This window comes from Chlorocebus sabaeus, chromosome 13, assembly GCF_047675955.1.
Source record: "Chlorocebus sabaeus isolate Y175 chromosome 13, mChlSab1.0.hap1, whole genome shotgun sequence".
NCBI lineage: Eukaryota > Metazoa > Chordata > Mammalia > Primates > Cercopithecidae > Chlorocebus > Chlorocebus sabaeus.
Window position 1 is genome coordinate 47488464 of NC_132916.1, and position 13290 is coordinate 47501753.

At 35.5% G+C, this 13290-nt stretch overlaps 1 protein-coding gene across 1 annotated transcript in view; it reads right to left on the reverse strand.

Annotated features, from left to right (window-relative positions):
* LOC140713160 (triadin-like) overlaps nt 1-13290 on the reverse strand; it is a 67897-nt gene that overhangs the window by 35230 nt on the left and 19377 nt on the right. Inside the window, exon 3 of the mRNA XM_073022441.1 lies at nt 11811-11849. Within this exon, the coding sequence (XP_072878542.1) occupies nt 11811-11823 (13 nt within the window). The 5' untranslated portion in view covers nt 11824-11849. The remainder of the gene's footprint in view (nt 1-11810; nt 11850-13290) is intronic.

Consider the following 13290-nt stretch of genomic DNA (forward strand, 5'->3'; position numbering starts at 1 on the left):
TCCTCTTCATGGAATACTTCACCCTATCATAAACATGAAGACAGTAAAAATATTTCTTTGATTCTACATACAAGAATATCATTTTTGGCCTCTGTTTGACAACAAACTCCTCACAAAAGTAGTTTGTGCATTTTCTTCACTTATGATTCATACTTTTAAAAAATTTCTATAAACTAATTTCTGTTTTCACCACTCTACTGAAAATGCTCTCCAAACATTCACAGGATGACAGGGTTTTGGGTCATATGTATTGGCTTTGTCTCACTCATCATACCCTCACGACCTTTCTGAGACATTGATGCTGACTTCTGACATTCCCACTTTTGCCTGAAAGTGTCTGCGCTTTGGGAGGCTGGCACACTGTATTGCCTGATCTTTCTGGTAACACCTTTCTTCTCTTCACTAGCTCTTTTGCTTTTCCAAGAAGCTGTAATCAGTTATTTTCTCTTTTCTTATGCTTATTTTTTAAAAGTAATTTCAACTTTTATTTTAGATTTAAAGGGTACATGTGCAGGGTTGTTATCTGGGTATATCGTGTGATACTGAGGTTTGGGGTACAAACGATCCCATCACCAAGGTAGTGAGCATAGCACCCAACAGTTCGTTTCTCAACCCTTTATCCCCCCCCTCTCCCCTCTCTAGTAGTCGCAAGTGTGTATTGTTGCCATCTTTATGTCCATGAGTATCTAATGTTTAGCTCCCACTTATAACTGAGAACTTGCAGTATTTGTTTTTCTGTTCCTGCACTGATTCGCTTACGATAACAACCTCCAGCTGCATCAATGTTGCTTCAAAGGACATAATTTTATTCTTTTTATGGTTGCATAGTATTTCATCATGTAGCTGTACCATATTTTCTTTATCCAATCCACCACGGATGGGCACCTAGCTTGCTTCCATGTCTTTGCTATTGTGAATAGTGCTGTGATGAACATATGAGTGCATGTGTGTTGTTTTTTTAGAATGATTTATTTTCTTTTGGATAAATACCCAGTAATGGGATTGCTGGGTTGAATGGTAGTTCTGTTTCAAGTTCTTTGAGAAATCTCTAAACTAGTTTCCACAGTGGCTGAGCTAGTTTACATTCCCATCAACAGTGTGTAAGTTTTACTTTTTCTCAGCTTTGAAGAGCTTTCTTTCCTTTGTCTTTTACTCTAAACCTCTCACTTCATAAATACAAAACCCAGCCTGAGATTCAAAGTGAATGTTCCCAACTTACAAGTGTCTATAGAAAATCCCTACGTAGAGACTCCACAAGCATCAACCCACATGAATTCCCTTTGCAACTTCCAGTTAATCACCTCCATCCTCTCACGCTTCAGACCTTGTCGTTATACAGAACTAATGTCACCAATATATACTATTTTCATATGAAACAGTTTTATGATTACAAAAGCCTTTATAATACAGTACAGAGAGAATGATTGTATTTTTAAAGCATAAGTACTCACAGGCCTGAAGGAATATGTAACAAAATGTCATTAGTAGTTTTTAATAGGTTTCAAAGCTGAGTGATTTTTTAAAACTTAAAAAATAATTTACTGTTATCTCATTGTGGTTTTGATTTGCATTTCTCTGATGGCCAGTGATGATGAGCATTTTTTCATGTGTCTGTTGGCTGTATGAATGTCTTCTTTTGAGAAATGTCTGTTCATATCCTTTGCCCAGTTTTCGATGGGGTTGTTTGTTTTTTTCTTGTAAATTTGTTTGAGTTCTTTGTAGGTTCTGGATATTAGCCCTTTGTCAGATGAGTAGATTGCAAAAATTTTCTCCCATTCTGTAGGTTGCCTGTTCACTCTGATGGTAGTTTCTTTTGCTGTGCAGAAGCTCTTTAGTTTGATGAGATCCCATTTGTCAATTTTGGCTTTTGCTGCCGTTGCTTTTGGTGTTTTAGACATGAAGTCTTTGCCCATGCCTATGTCCTGAATGGTACTACCTAGGTTTTCCTCTAGGATTTTTATGGTATTAGGTCTAACATTTAAGTCTCTAATCCATCTTGAATTAATTTTCGTATAAGGAGTAAGGAAAGGATCCAGTTTCAGCTTTCTACTTATGGCTAGCCAATTTTCCCAGCACCATTTATTAAATAGGGAATCCTTTCCCCATTTCTTGTTTCTCTCAGGTTTGTCAAAGATCAGATGGCTGTAGATGTGTGGTATTATTTCTGAGGACTCTGTTCTGTTCCATTGGTCTATATCTCTGTTTTGGTACCAGTACCATGCTGTTTTGGTTACTGTAGCCTTGTAGTATAGTTTGAAGTCAGGTAGCGTGATGCCTCCAGCTTTGTTCTTTTGACTTAGGATTGTCTTGGAGATGCGGGCTCTTTTTTGGTTCCATATGAACTTTAAAGCAGTTTTTTCCAATTCTGTGAAGAAGCTCATTGGTAGCTTGATGGGGATGGCATTGAATCTATAAATTACCTTGGGCAGTATGGCCATTTTCACGATATTGATTCTTCCTATCCATGAGCATGGTATTTTCTTCCATTTGTTTGTGTCCTCTTTTATTTCACTGAGCAGTGGTTTGTAGTTCTCCTTGAAGAGGTCCTTTACATCCCTTGTAAGTTGGATTCCTAGGTATTTTATTCTCTTTGAAGCAATTGTGAATGGAAGTTCATTCCTGATTTGACTCTCTGTTTGACTGTCGCTGGTGTATAAGAATGCTTGTGATTTTTGCACATTAATTTTGTATCCTGAGACTTTGCTGAAGTTGCTTATCAGCTTAAGGAGATTTTGGGCTGAGACAATGGGGTTTTCTAAATATACAATCACATCGTCTGCAAACAGGGACAATTTGACTTCTTCTTTTCCTAACTGAATCCCCTTGATTTCTTTCTCTTGCCTGATTGCCCTAGCCAGAACTTCCAACACTATGTTGAATAGGAGTGGTGAGAGAGGGCATCCCTGTCTTGTGCCAGTTTTCAAAGGGAATTTTTCCAGTTTTTGCCCATTCAGTATGATATTGGTTGTGGGTTTGTCATAAATAGCTCTTATTATTTATGAGATACATTCCATCAATACTGAATTTATTGAGTGTTTTTAGCATGAAGGGCTGTTGAATTTTGTCAAAAGCCTTTTCTGCATCTATTGAGATAATGATGTGGTTTTTGTCTTTGGTTCTGTTTATATGCTGGATTACGTTTATTGACTTGTGTATGTTGAACCAGCCTTGCATCCCTGGGATGAAGCCCACTTGGTCATGGTGGATAAGCTTTTTGATATGCTGCTGGATCCGGTTTGCCAGTATTTTATTGAGGATTTTTGCATCGATGTTCATCAGGGATATTGGTCTAAAATTCACACCAGTTAGAATGGCAATCATTAAAAAGTTAGGAAACAACAGGTGCTGGAGAGGATGTGGAGAAATAGGAACACTTTTACACTGTTGGTGGGATTGTAAACTAGTTCAACCATTGTGGAAAACAGTATGGCGATTCCTCAAGGATCTAGAACTAGAAGTACCATATGACCCAGCCATCCCATTACTGGGTATATACCCAAAGGATTATAAGCTGCTATAAAGACACATGCACACGTATGTTTATTGTGGCACTATTCACAATAGCAAAGACTTGGAATCAACCCAAATGTCCATCAGTGACAGACTGGATTAAGAAAATGTGGCACATATACACCATGGAATACTATGCAGCCATAAAAAAGGATGAGTTTGTGTCCTTTGTAGGGACATGGATGCAGCTGGAAACCATCATTCTCAGCAAACTATCGCAAGAACAGAAAACCAAACACCACATGTTCTCACTCATAGGTGGGAACTGAACAATGAGATCACTTGGACTCGGGAAGGGGAACATCACACACCGGGGCCTATCATGGGGAGGCGGGAAGGGGGAGGGAGTGCATTGGGAGTTATACCTGATGTAAATGACGAGTTGATGGGTGCTGACGAGTTGATAGGTGCAGCACGCCAACATGGCACAACTATACATATGTAACAAACCTGCACGTTATCCATATGTACCCTAGAACTTAAAGTATAATTAAAAAAAATAAAATAACAATAATAATAATTTACTGAACATTAGTCATGGCTCTAAATACTTTTGAAAGTAATCAATGTTAATAAATTTAATGTAAATATCAGAAGGTCATTACTTTCTCTTTATGCCACCTTTATGTTGCTCCTACTTTTATTTTATAATACATAGATTGTTATAAAAGATTTTGGTTCTAACTCCTGATTCTAATTTATTTCTATGTAATTTCACTCTACATGCCATTATAAGACTAACAATTCCACCTTCTTCTCAATTATGGCCTCAGGAATCCAAATTTCACTTTAGTCTTCTAAGCCCCCATTCCTGAATTTAAAGAGTCACCTTCTTTTGGCTGTATCCTACTACTGCAGCTTTACCACCTTCTGCTAGCCATGTGACTGCTGGAATGTCCTCACCTTTCCCACCAATGCTGTGCTCATTCCTGTCTCTGGGCTAGCTCATAAATATAGCTATCATACTGAAACTGGACTAAATAGAAAGTATCACTTCTGTTTCATGTAACACATATGCTAGGTGAGTATGATGAGCTTCACTCAATAGATAAGAAAATTAATGTTCAGAAAAATTAAGTAATTTAAGTAAAGTTATACCCCTAAACAAGGGGCAAAGGGAGTCAAATTCATGTATCACTAGTATAAAGACAACACTGTTTCCATCATACTTTATAGTAATGTAATCTCCTCATATCGGCTGCTCTTACACAGTTGACTCTTGAACAACACAAGTTTGAACTGGGCAGGTTCACTTATACCAAGTTTTTGTATTATTATTATTATCTTTCAATAAAGACATTGAAAAGTTTTGGGGGAGGTTTGCGACAATTTGAAAAAAAACACACATGAACTGTGTCGTATAAAAATACATAAAATAGAGGTATGTCATAACTGCATAAAATACGTGTAGGTACTAGTCTGTTTTGTCATTTGTTACCATAAAATATACAAATATATAAATCAATTATAAAAAGATAAAATTTGTCTAAACTTCCACTATAATCACTTCCAGATCATACTAGGTACCATGCACGGACAAGAGAAAGGAAAACAAATGTAAAGATGCAGTATTAAATTATAACTGCATAAAATTAACTATAGTACATACTGTACTACTGTAGTGATTTTGTAGCCTCTCTTTCTACTATTGTGATGAGCTGAGGTTTTGTGAGTATCTGCTTAAAATGTTGTGTGACATTAATCTCTGCATGAGCAGTTCGTCTGTCCAGTAAATTGCATATTTCAGTAAAAGGTGTTTTTTTTTTGTAGTTCTTATTTATCATTTTCAGTGCAATACAATAAACCTTGACTAACATGATGGGACCAATATGATATGAAGTGCCACTAGTGATGCTGGAAATGCTCCAAAGAAGCATAAAAAGTCATAACATTACTGGAAAAATTTGAATTGCTTGATAGGTACTGTAGATTAAGGTCTGCAGCTGTGGTTGTCCAACATTTCAAGGCACATAAATCCAGCATAAGGGTATTTATTCAAAAAGAAAAGGAAATTTGTGAAATCATCATTGCAACTACACCAACAGGAGTGAAAACCTTGTACTTATTGCAAAATACTTTTTTATCTCATTTAGAAAATGCAGCTTTTATGTGAGTGCAGGATTGCTATAAGAAAGTTGTTCCTATAGACTCTAACATATTTGAAGAAAAAATGAAGTCATTATATGACAACTTAAAGAAAAAGAAAGGTGAAGAATGTAAAGTTGGAGAATTTAATACCAGCAATGGATGGTTTGATAATTTTAGAAAGAGATTTGGCTTTTAAAATGTCACAACAATAGGAGAAGAAGGTTCAGCCAACCAAGAGAAGGTAGCAGACAAGTTCTCAGACACCATTAAGAAAATCATTGAGAAGAAAGCATATCTGCCTGAACAGGTTTTTAATACGAAGGAAAGTGACCCATTTTGGAAAAATAATAATACTACAAAGGACATTCATTAGTAAGAAAGAGAATTGAGCCCCAGAATTTAAGCAGAAAGGGACAAGCTAACTCTACTATTCTGTGCAAATGTAGTTGGGTTTATGACCAGGACTGACCTTATCTAGAAAGATGCTAACTCCCAAGTCCTGAAGGGAAAACATAAACACCAGTTTCAAATCTTTTGATTGTACAAGAAGAAGACCTGGACAATGAGAACCTGTTTTAGTCTGTTTTCATACTGCTAAAATAAATACCTGAGACTGGGTAATTTTATAAAGAAAAGAAGTTTAATTGACTCATAGTTTGCATGGCTGGGGAGACCTCAGGAAACTTACAATCATGGCAGAAAGGAAAGCAGGAACATTTTACATGACAGCAGACAAGAGAGAGCAAGTGTGAAAGAGGAACTGCCAGACACTTATAAAACCATAAGATATCATGAGAACTTACTTACTATCATTAGAGTAGCATGGGGGAAATTGTCCCCATGATCCAATCACCTCCCTTACAGTCCCTCCCTCAACACATGAGGATTATGGGAATTACAATTTGAGATGAGATTCGGTTGGTGATACAGAGCCAAGTCATATCAGAAATATTTTTTCTGGAGTGGCTCCATCAATTCTTTGTCCCTGAAGTCAGGAAGTACCTTTCCAGTAAAAGACTGCCTTTTAACATTCTCTTGATAATTGAATAATGCCATTGGCCACCCACAACTCTCTGAGTTCTACACCAAAGGTGTTGAAGTGGTCTACTTGCCCTCAAACAGAATGTCTCTAATTCAGTCTCTAGATCAGGAGGTCTTAAGAACTTTTAAGGCTCATTATACATGGTTCTTTATGGAAAGGTTGTCTGCTATAGAAGAGAAACTTGACCGAGAGAACATCATGAAAGTCTGGGAGAATTGTATTATTGAAGATGTCATCTTTGTTAGAGGAAAAAGCTATGAAAGTCATCAAGCTTGAATTAGAATGTTTCTGTTGGAGGAAACTGTATCTAGATGTTGTGCATGACTTCACAGGATTTATGACAGAGTCAATCAAAAAAATCATGAAATAGACAATAGATACGGCAAAAAAGGTGGCAGGTAAAGGATATCAACATTCAGGTCTTGGACAAATTAAAGCACTAATACACAGCATGCCAGAGGAATTAATAGAAGATAATTTAATGAAGATGATTACTTCTGAATTAGTAACAGACAAAGGGGTAGAAGATTTGGAAGAAACAGTACCAGAAACACATTGACATTAGAGAATCTGGCAGAGGGGTTCCAGTTACTCAAGACTGCTTTAACTTATTTTACAACATGGACCCTTACACGAAGCATTGCTTCAGTCAAGTAAATGCTGGAAGAAGGATTGGTACTATCTAGAAACATTTTTGTGGAAATGAAAAAGCAAAACAGTTAGATAGAAATTACAATCCATTTATGTAAAGTTACACTTCTCCTGACCCATTTGCATTTATTCTACCTCTTCGACCTCTGCCACCCCTGAGACAGCAAGAGCAAACTCTCCTTTTCCTCCTCCTCTTCAGCCTACTCAACATGAAGACATGGATGAAGACCTTTGTGATGATACACTTCCACTTGATGAATAGTAAATGTATTTTATCTTCCTTATGATATTTTAAATAATATTTTCTCTTCTCTAGTTCACTTTATTGTAGGAATATAGCACATAATACATATAACCTACAAAATAGTTGTGCATCAAGTTTATATTACCAGGAAGGCTTCTGGTCAACAGGAGGCTATTAGTAGTTGAGTTTTGGAGAAGTCAAAAGTTACATGTGGATTTTTCAACTGCATGGGGAGTTAATGCACCTAACTACCACATTGTTCAAGAGTCAACTGTATATTCCTGAATTTCTAGCTTAAATATATAATCTCCATTAACTTTTTACTTACTGCTACTTAGGAATGGATATAGGAATGGCTCCTCTCTCTAACTTCCTAGGGAACTTTTCACTAACATCATTTCCTTGTAGCCATCTTTCAATAGCTCATGTCTATGTCCCTGATGACACTCTTTGAGAATGGAAATAATATCTTACCACTTGTTTGTAAATTTTGCATCACTGAGCACAACTTCGGACATATGGTAGTGACATTAGCATGATACATGTTTTCAATAAGTTGATTGATCATATTTTATAATAAAAGATGCCTTAATGCTGATTTCTTTCATAATAGTAAATTTAAAACAAATACCACATAAAAGTAGACATATTCTTTCCTCCATTTAGTCTATTCTGCTATTAATACTTATGATTGCATTTAGATTCTTGTATTGTGTTTTTCAGTTCTATTAGGTCACTTATGTTATTCTCTCTACTAGCTATTTTGTCTGTCACCTCCTACAATGTTTTGTCAAAATTTTTAGCTTCCTCGCATTGCATTAGAATGTGCTCCTTTAGATTAGTGAAGATCAATTGTATCCACATTCTGAAGTTTACTTCTGTCATTTGAGTCATCTCAGACCCTGATCGGTTCTGAACACTTGCTGGAGAGGTGATATAGTCATATTAAGGGAACATGGTACTCTGACTTTTTGAGTTTTCAGCATTCTTGCACTAATTCTTTCTCATCTTTGTGGGCTTATGTACCTTCAATCTTGAGGTTGCTGCCCTTTGAATGGAGATTGTTTATTTTTTTGTTTGTTTTTGTTTTCCTTTTAATAGTCTGGTTTCCTTGCCATAGTGTTTCTGTAGTTTGCTGGGTGTCCACTCCAATCCCTAGTCACCTCAAATTTTCCAGTACTTGGAGGTATCACCAGTGAAGACCACAAAATGGCAAAGACGACTGCCTGCCCCTTCCTCTGGGAGCTGCGTCCCAGAGTACAAGAACAGACACATAAGCCAATAGATTAGAGAACCCAAAAATAAGACTCCACACCTACAACTATCTGATCGACAAAACTGACAGGATTCCCTATTCAATAAATGGTGCTGGGATAACTGGCTAGCCATACGCAGAAAATTGAACCTGGAACCCTTCCTTAGACCATATATGCAAGTTAACTCAAGATTGATTAAATACTTAAATGTAAAATTTAAAACTATAAAAAGCCTGGAAGACAACACAGACAATACAATTCAGGACATAGGCGTTGGCAAAGATTTCATGATGAGGACACCAACAGCAATTGCAACAAAAGCGAAAATTGACAAATGGGATCTAATTAAACCAACAAGCTTCTGCACAGCAAAAGAAGCTATCAACAGAGTAAACAGACAACCTACAGAATGGAAGAAAATTTTTGCAAACCATGTGTCTGACACAGGTCTAACATCCAGCTTCTATAAGGAACCTAAACAAATTTACAAGAAACAAACAAACAACCTCATTAAAAAGTGGGCAAATGACATGAAAATATACTTTTCAATAGAAGACATAAATGCAGCCAATAAACATATGAAAAAAGGCTTAATATCAGTGATTATTAGAGAAATGCAAATCAAAACTCCAGTGAGACCATCTCACACCAACCAAAATAGCTATTATTAAAGTCTAAAAATAACAGATGCTGGTGAGGTTGTGGAGAAAAAGGAATGTGTATACAAAGTTAGTGGGACTGTAAATTAGTTCATCCATTGTGGAAAACAGTGTGCTGATTCATCAAAGACCAGCATGGCATACCATTTAACATAGCAATCTCATTACTGGGTATATAAACAGAGGAATATAAATCCTTCTGTTATAAAGACACATGTACACATGTGTTCATTGCAACACTATCTACAATAGCAAAGATACAGAATCAAGTCAAATGCCCATCAATGATAGACTGGATAAATAAAATCTGGTACGCATATGCCATGGAATACTATGCAGTCATGAAAAAGAATAAGATCCTTTGCAGTGACATGGATGGAATGGGGGGCCATTATCCCTAGGAAACTAAGGATAAACTTATAAGTGGGAACTAATTGATGGGCACATATGAACACATAGAGGAGAATACCACACACTGGGGTCAATTGGAAGGTGGAGGGTGGGAGGAGGAAGAGGATCAGAAAAAATAACGAATGGATATTAGGCTTAATGCCTGGGTGATGAAATAATTGGTACAACAAACCCCCATTACACACGTTTGCCCATGTAACAAACCTGCACATCCTGCACATGTACACCTGAACTTAAAATAAAATTTAAGTAATAACAATAAAATAGACATAAATACTTTATGTAAACTAATAATAGGACATTGTTAGTGCATGTTACTTTTTCTATTATATATCATCAGTAAAATAAAGCATAAATACAATGTTATGCAAACAGGAAAGGACAACATAATGCACCTATTTTGTACACGGTTTTTCCTTTTCTGAAAATATATCTAAAGTTCAGTTGTAACTTTTGATGTAAACACTCAATGTACCATTTTATCTCTATTATGCTTTCTTTCTGCAGTTTAAAATTGTTCAACTTTTCTTCTTCTTCTTTTTTTTTTTTTTTTTTTTTTTTTTTGAGACGGAGTCTCGCTCTGTTGCCCAGACTGGAGTGCAGTGACGCAATTTCGGCTCACTGCAAGCTCTGCCTCCCAGGTTCACACCATTCTCCTGTCTCAGCTTCCCAAGTAGCTGGGGCAACAGGTGCCCGCCACCACGCCCGGCTAATTTTTTGTATTTTTAGTAGAGACGGGGTTTCACCATGTTAGCCAGGATGGTCTCAATCTCCTGACCTTGTGATCCACCCACCTTGGCCTCCCAAAGTCCTGGGATTATAGATGTGAGCCACCATGCCCGGCCTCAAAATTGTTCAACTTTTTATTGATCTTCCAAAGAATGAATATTTTAAAATTACACAAAATTACTTCAAATGGACATGCTCACTCACTAAAAAGAAGAAAATAAACAATTTATTTTGGTCTAATGGCAGTGCTCTTAAGTGACTTTAATAATTTAATATTTAACTTATACATAGAAGGGTTAATTACAATAATTGCTTAAATATAGTCTACGACTTGTGCAAATGAATACATGCAAAAATTTTTAGACCAACAGCATGAATGTCTGCTTTTATGTAGTATCACTTTCACTATACAAAGAGATACAGATATAGATAGATATAAATATATAAATCACCTTATATAGATATAAAATACTTGAATTAGGATTAGCCATAGAAAGACTATAATGGAAATTTTCCTTAGGATCTATTGTCTTCCTTTTCTACATTTTCCCCTATTCTATGATTCTCCTCCACTCAACCTTCATCACTTGCCTTGAGTGCCCTGCTAATCTCTTGACTTCTTCCCTTGCCAAACCTGTTTTTAGAAGGTCTATTTTAAAAGTATTTCAACTTTCAAATTAATAGCCAATAGGTCACCGGATTACGTCTCCAAAAAATATTTGCACATTTAATTGTGGGAAAGAAAAGTGTTTAATCTGTTAGGTTGGACCGCGTGGGACTCCTTTTATGGAGATCAAAAATGGTTGAAAGTAGGTAAATACAGGTTCATAAAAATCAATGCATGATAATAATAAATTGTGGGCATTTGTCACGCTCTGTATGGAGCCTCTGACATTTAAGGTGCCCTCTTAGCATTTCATAAACAGTGTTCAATTGCCCAGTAAATAAACAAAGAGCAGTGTATGTGCTAATGGTTCTAGCGCTTTGATAAACTTACCCAAAATCTGCTACCAGAAAGCAAGGAATTTTTGTTAACTTTACTATACATTTAATTTTATTGCTTATTACTTGTAAAATATATGGCACATAGCATCAGTATTTTTTTAATGTTTTGGATGTCTAAATGTTTTATCCAGCCGTGATTGTAAAACTGTAAAATTAGCTTTGTTCCAACCAAACAGAACATCTCCTTGTATGTAAATCTTACAAAATACCCTTACCTGCTTTGGACATCTTTTCATCTTTTTTAGTTTCAGGTTCTGTGGTAAAACATACAGATAAACACGTACAAACAAAAGGGGAAAAAATAGCATTTGAAAAATAATCAGTACAAAGTGGATTAATAGGTAGGCTTCACTGATTTTTGTTGTCTGTTCTCAATTTCAATTATAGTTATATACTGTTATCAAAATACTAATGGAATATGTATCTTTGGTAAATTATAAAGTAACTTAAGCAAAAAATACTTTGATTTTAATATCCAGTTTGCAAGAAAGTTTCATGCTAATCAAGTAATTTGGCTTCTTGTCTTTAATAGAAGCCAGGACTTATAATTTATGCTTTCTCCAAATATTGCAAATTTAAAAATTAATAAAAATTGCTCAGAAGAAAAATGTCATAAATTTTCCTAATTTGGCCAACTTAAGTAATTTTTTTTTGACTACCATACATTTAATTCATGGGGCTCCACCTGGTGGTTAATATAATTATTGTTTTCCTAGTATTTCTATTAGTATTAATTTTATAAAATAAATCAATTTTACTTAAATTTAATATAATAATATAAACAATCAGTGAAATGAAGCATCTTGTTCTCTTACTGTCCTGGGACAGTGTCTTTTGTCCAGAAATTCTGCATTCTAAAAACACCAGTATAAAATAAATTCATAGCTTCTTTAAACTATTCAAGTAATATTTATAGCTCCACCCTAATTAATAAGATACTTGACTATATTTTCATATTGCCAGTCTATCCTCTTATTTAACCAACTTTGCTTAGGCTTTATAGTTATCTGTTCTTGGTATAGAGTCTTCTTTTGATTAATGGAAGAGTTCTGGTATATTATCATTTTCCTCCCTTCAAACAGCAGAAAAACTGACCTCATAGTTGGAATACCTACTGAGCATAAACTATGTATAAGGGATAATGCTACCAGCTTTATTTGGGTTTTAGCATAGCCATGTCTCATTTTCGATAGTTATAATTTAAATTATAATTTAATTTGATTTATAATTTGTTTAACTGCAGAATTGTATATAACAAAGAATGTCATAGCCTTTTACACCCTACTCCCTATAATACTTGAATGTACTCGGTATGCAAGTATGGAATTCAAGTAGTATTGGTGCTATTAATGTGCTCTGACACTCTTTGGCACATATTTCTCCCCCTTTTTTTTGATACATTCACATAGCTTGATAGATATACCCTATTTTAATGTTTTCTATGTGCCACAGTATTACAGAAAATTTTTTTATTGTCTGCAACTACTCTTTAGATTTTAAGCTCCATTAGTGCAAGAACTGTGTTTTGTTACTCAAATATCAGCACTGGGTGAAATATCTGACATGTGGTATATGATCAACGAATATTGTTGAAGGAATGAATGAGTGAAATAAATGGACTATATAGAAAGACTAAAGGCTCCCTGTTGGGTATCCGTAGTCCTAGAAGAAATTGATTCATCTTGTGCCTCTAGA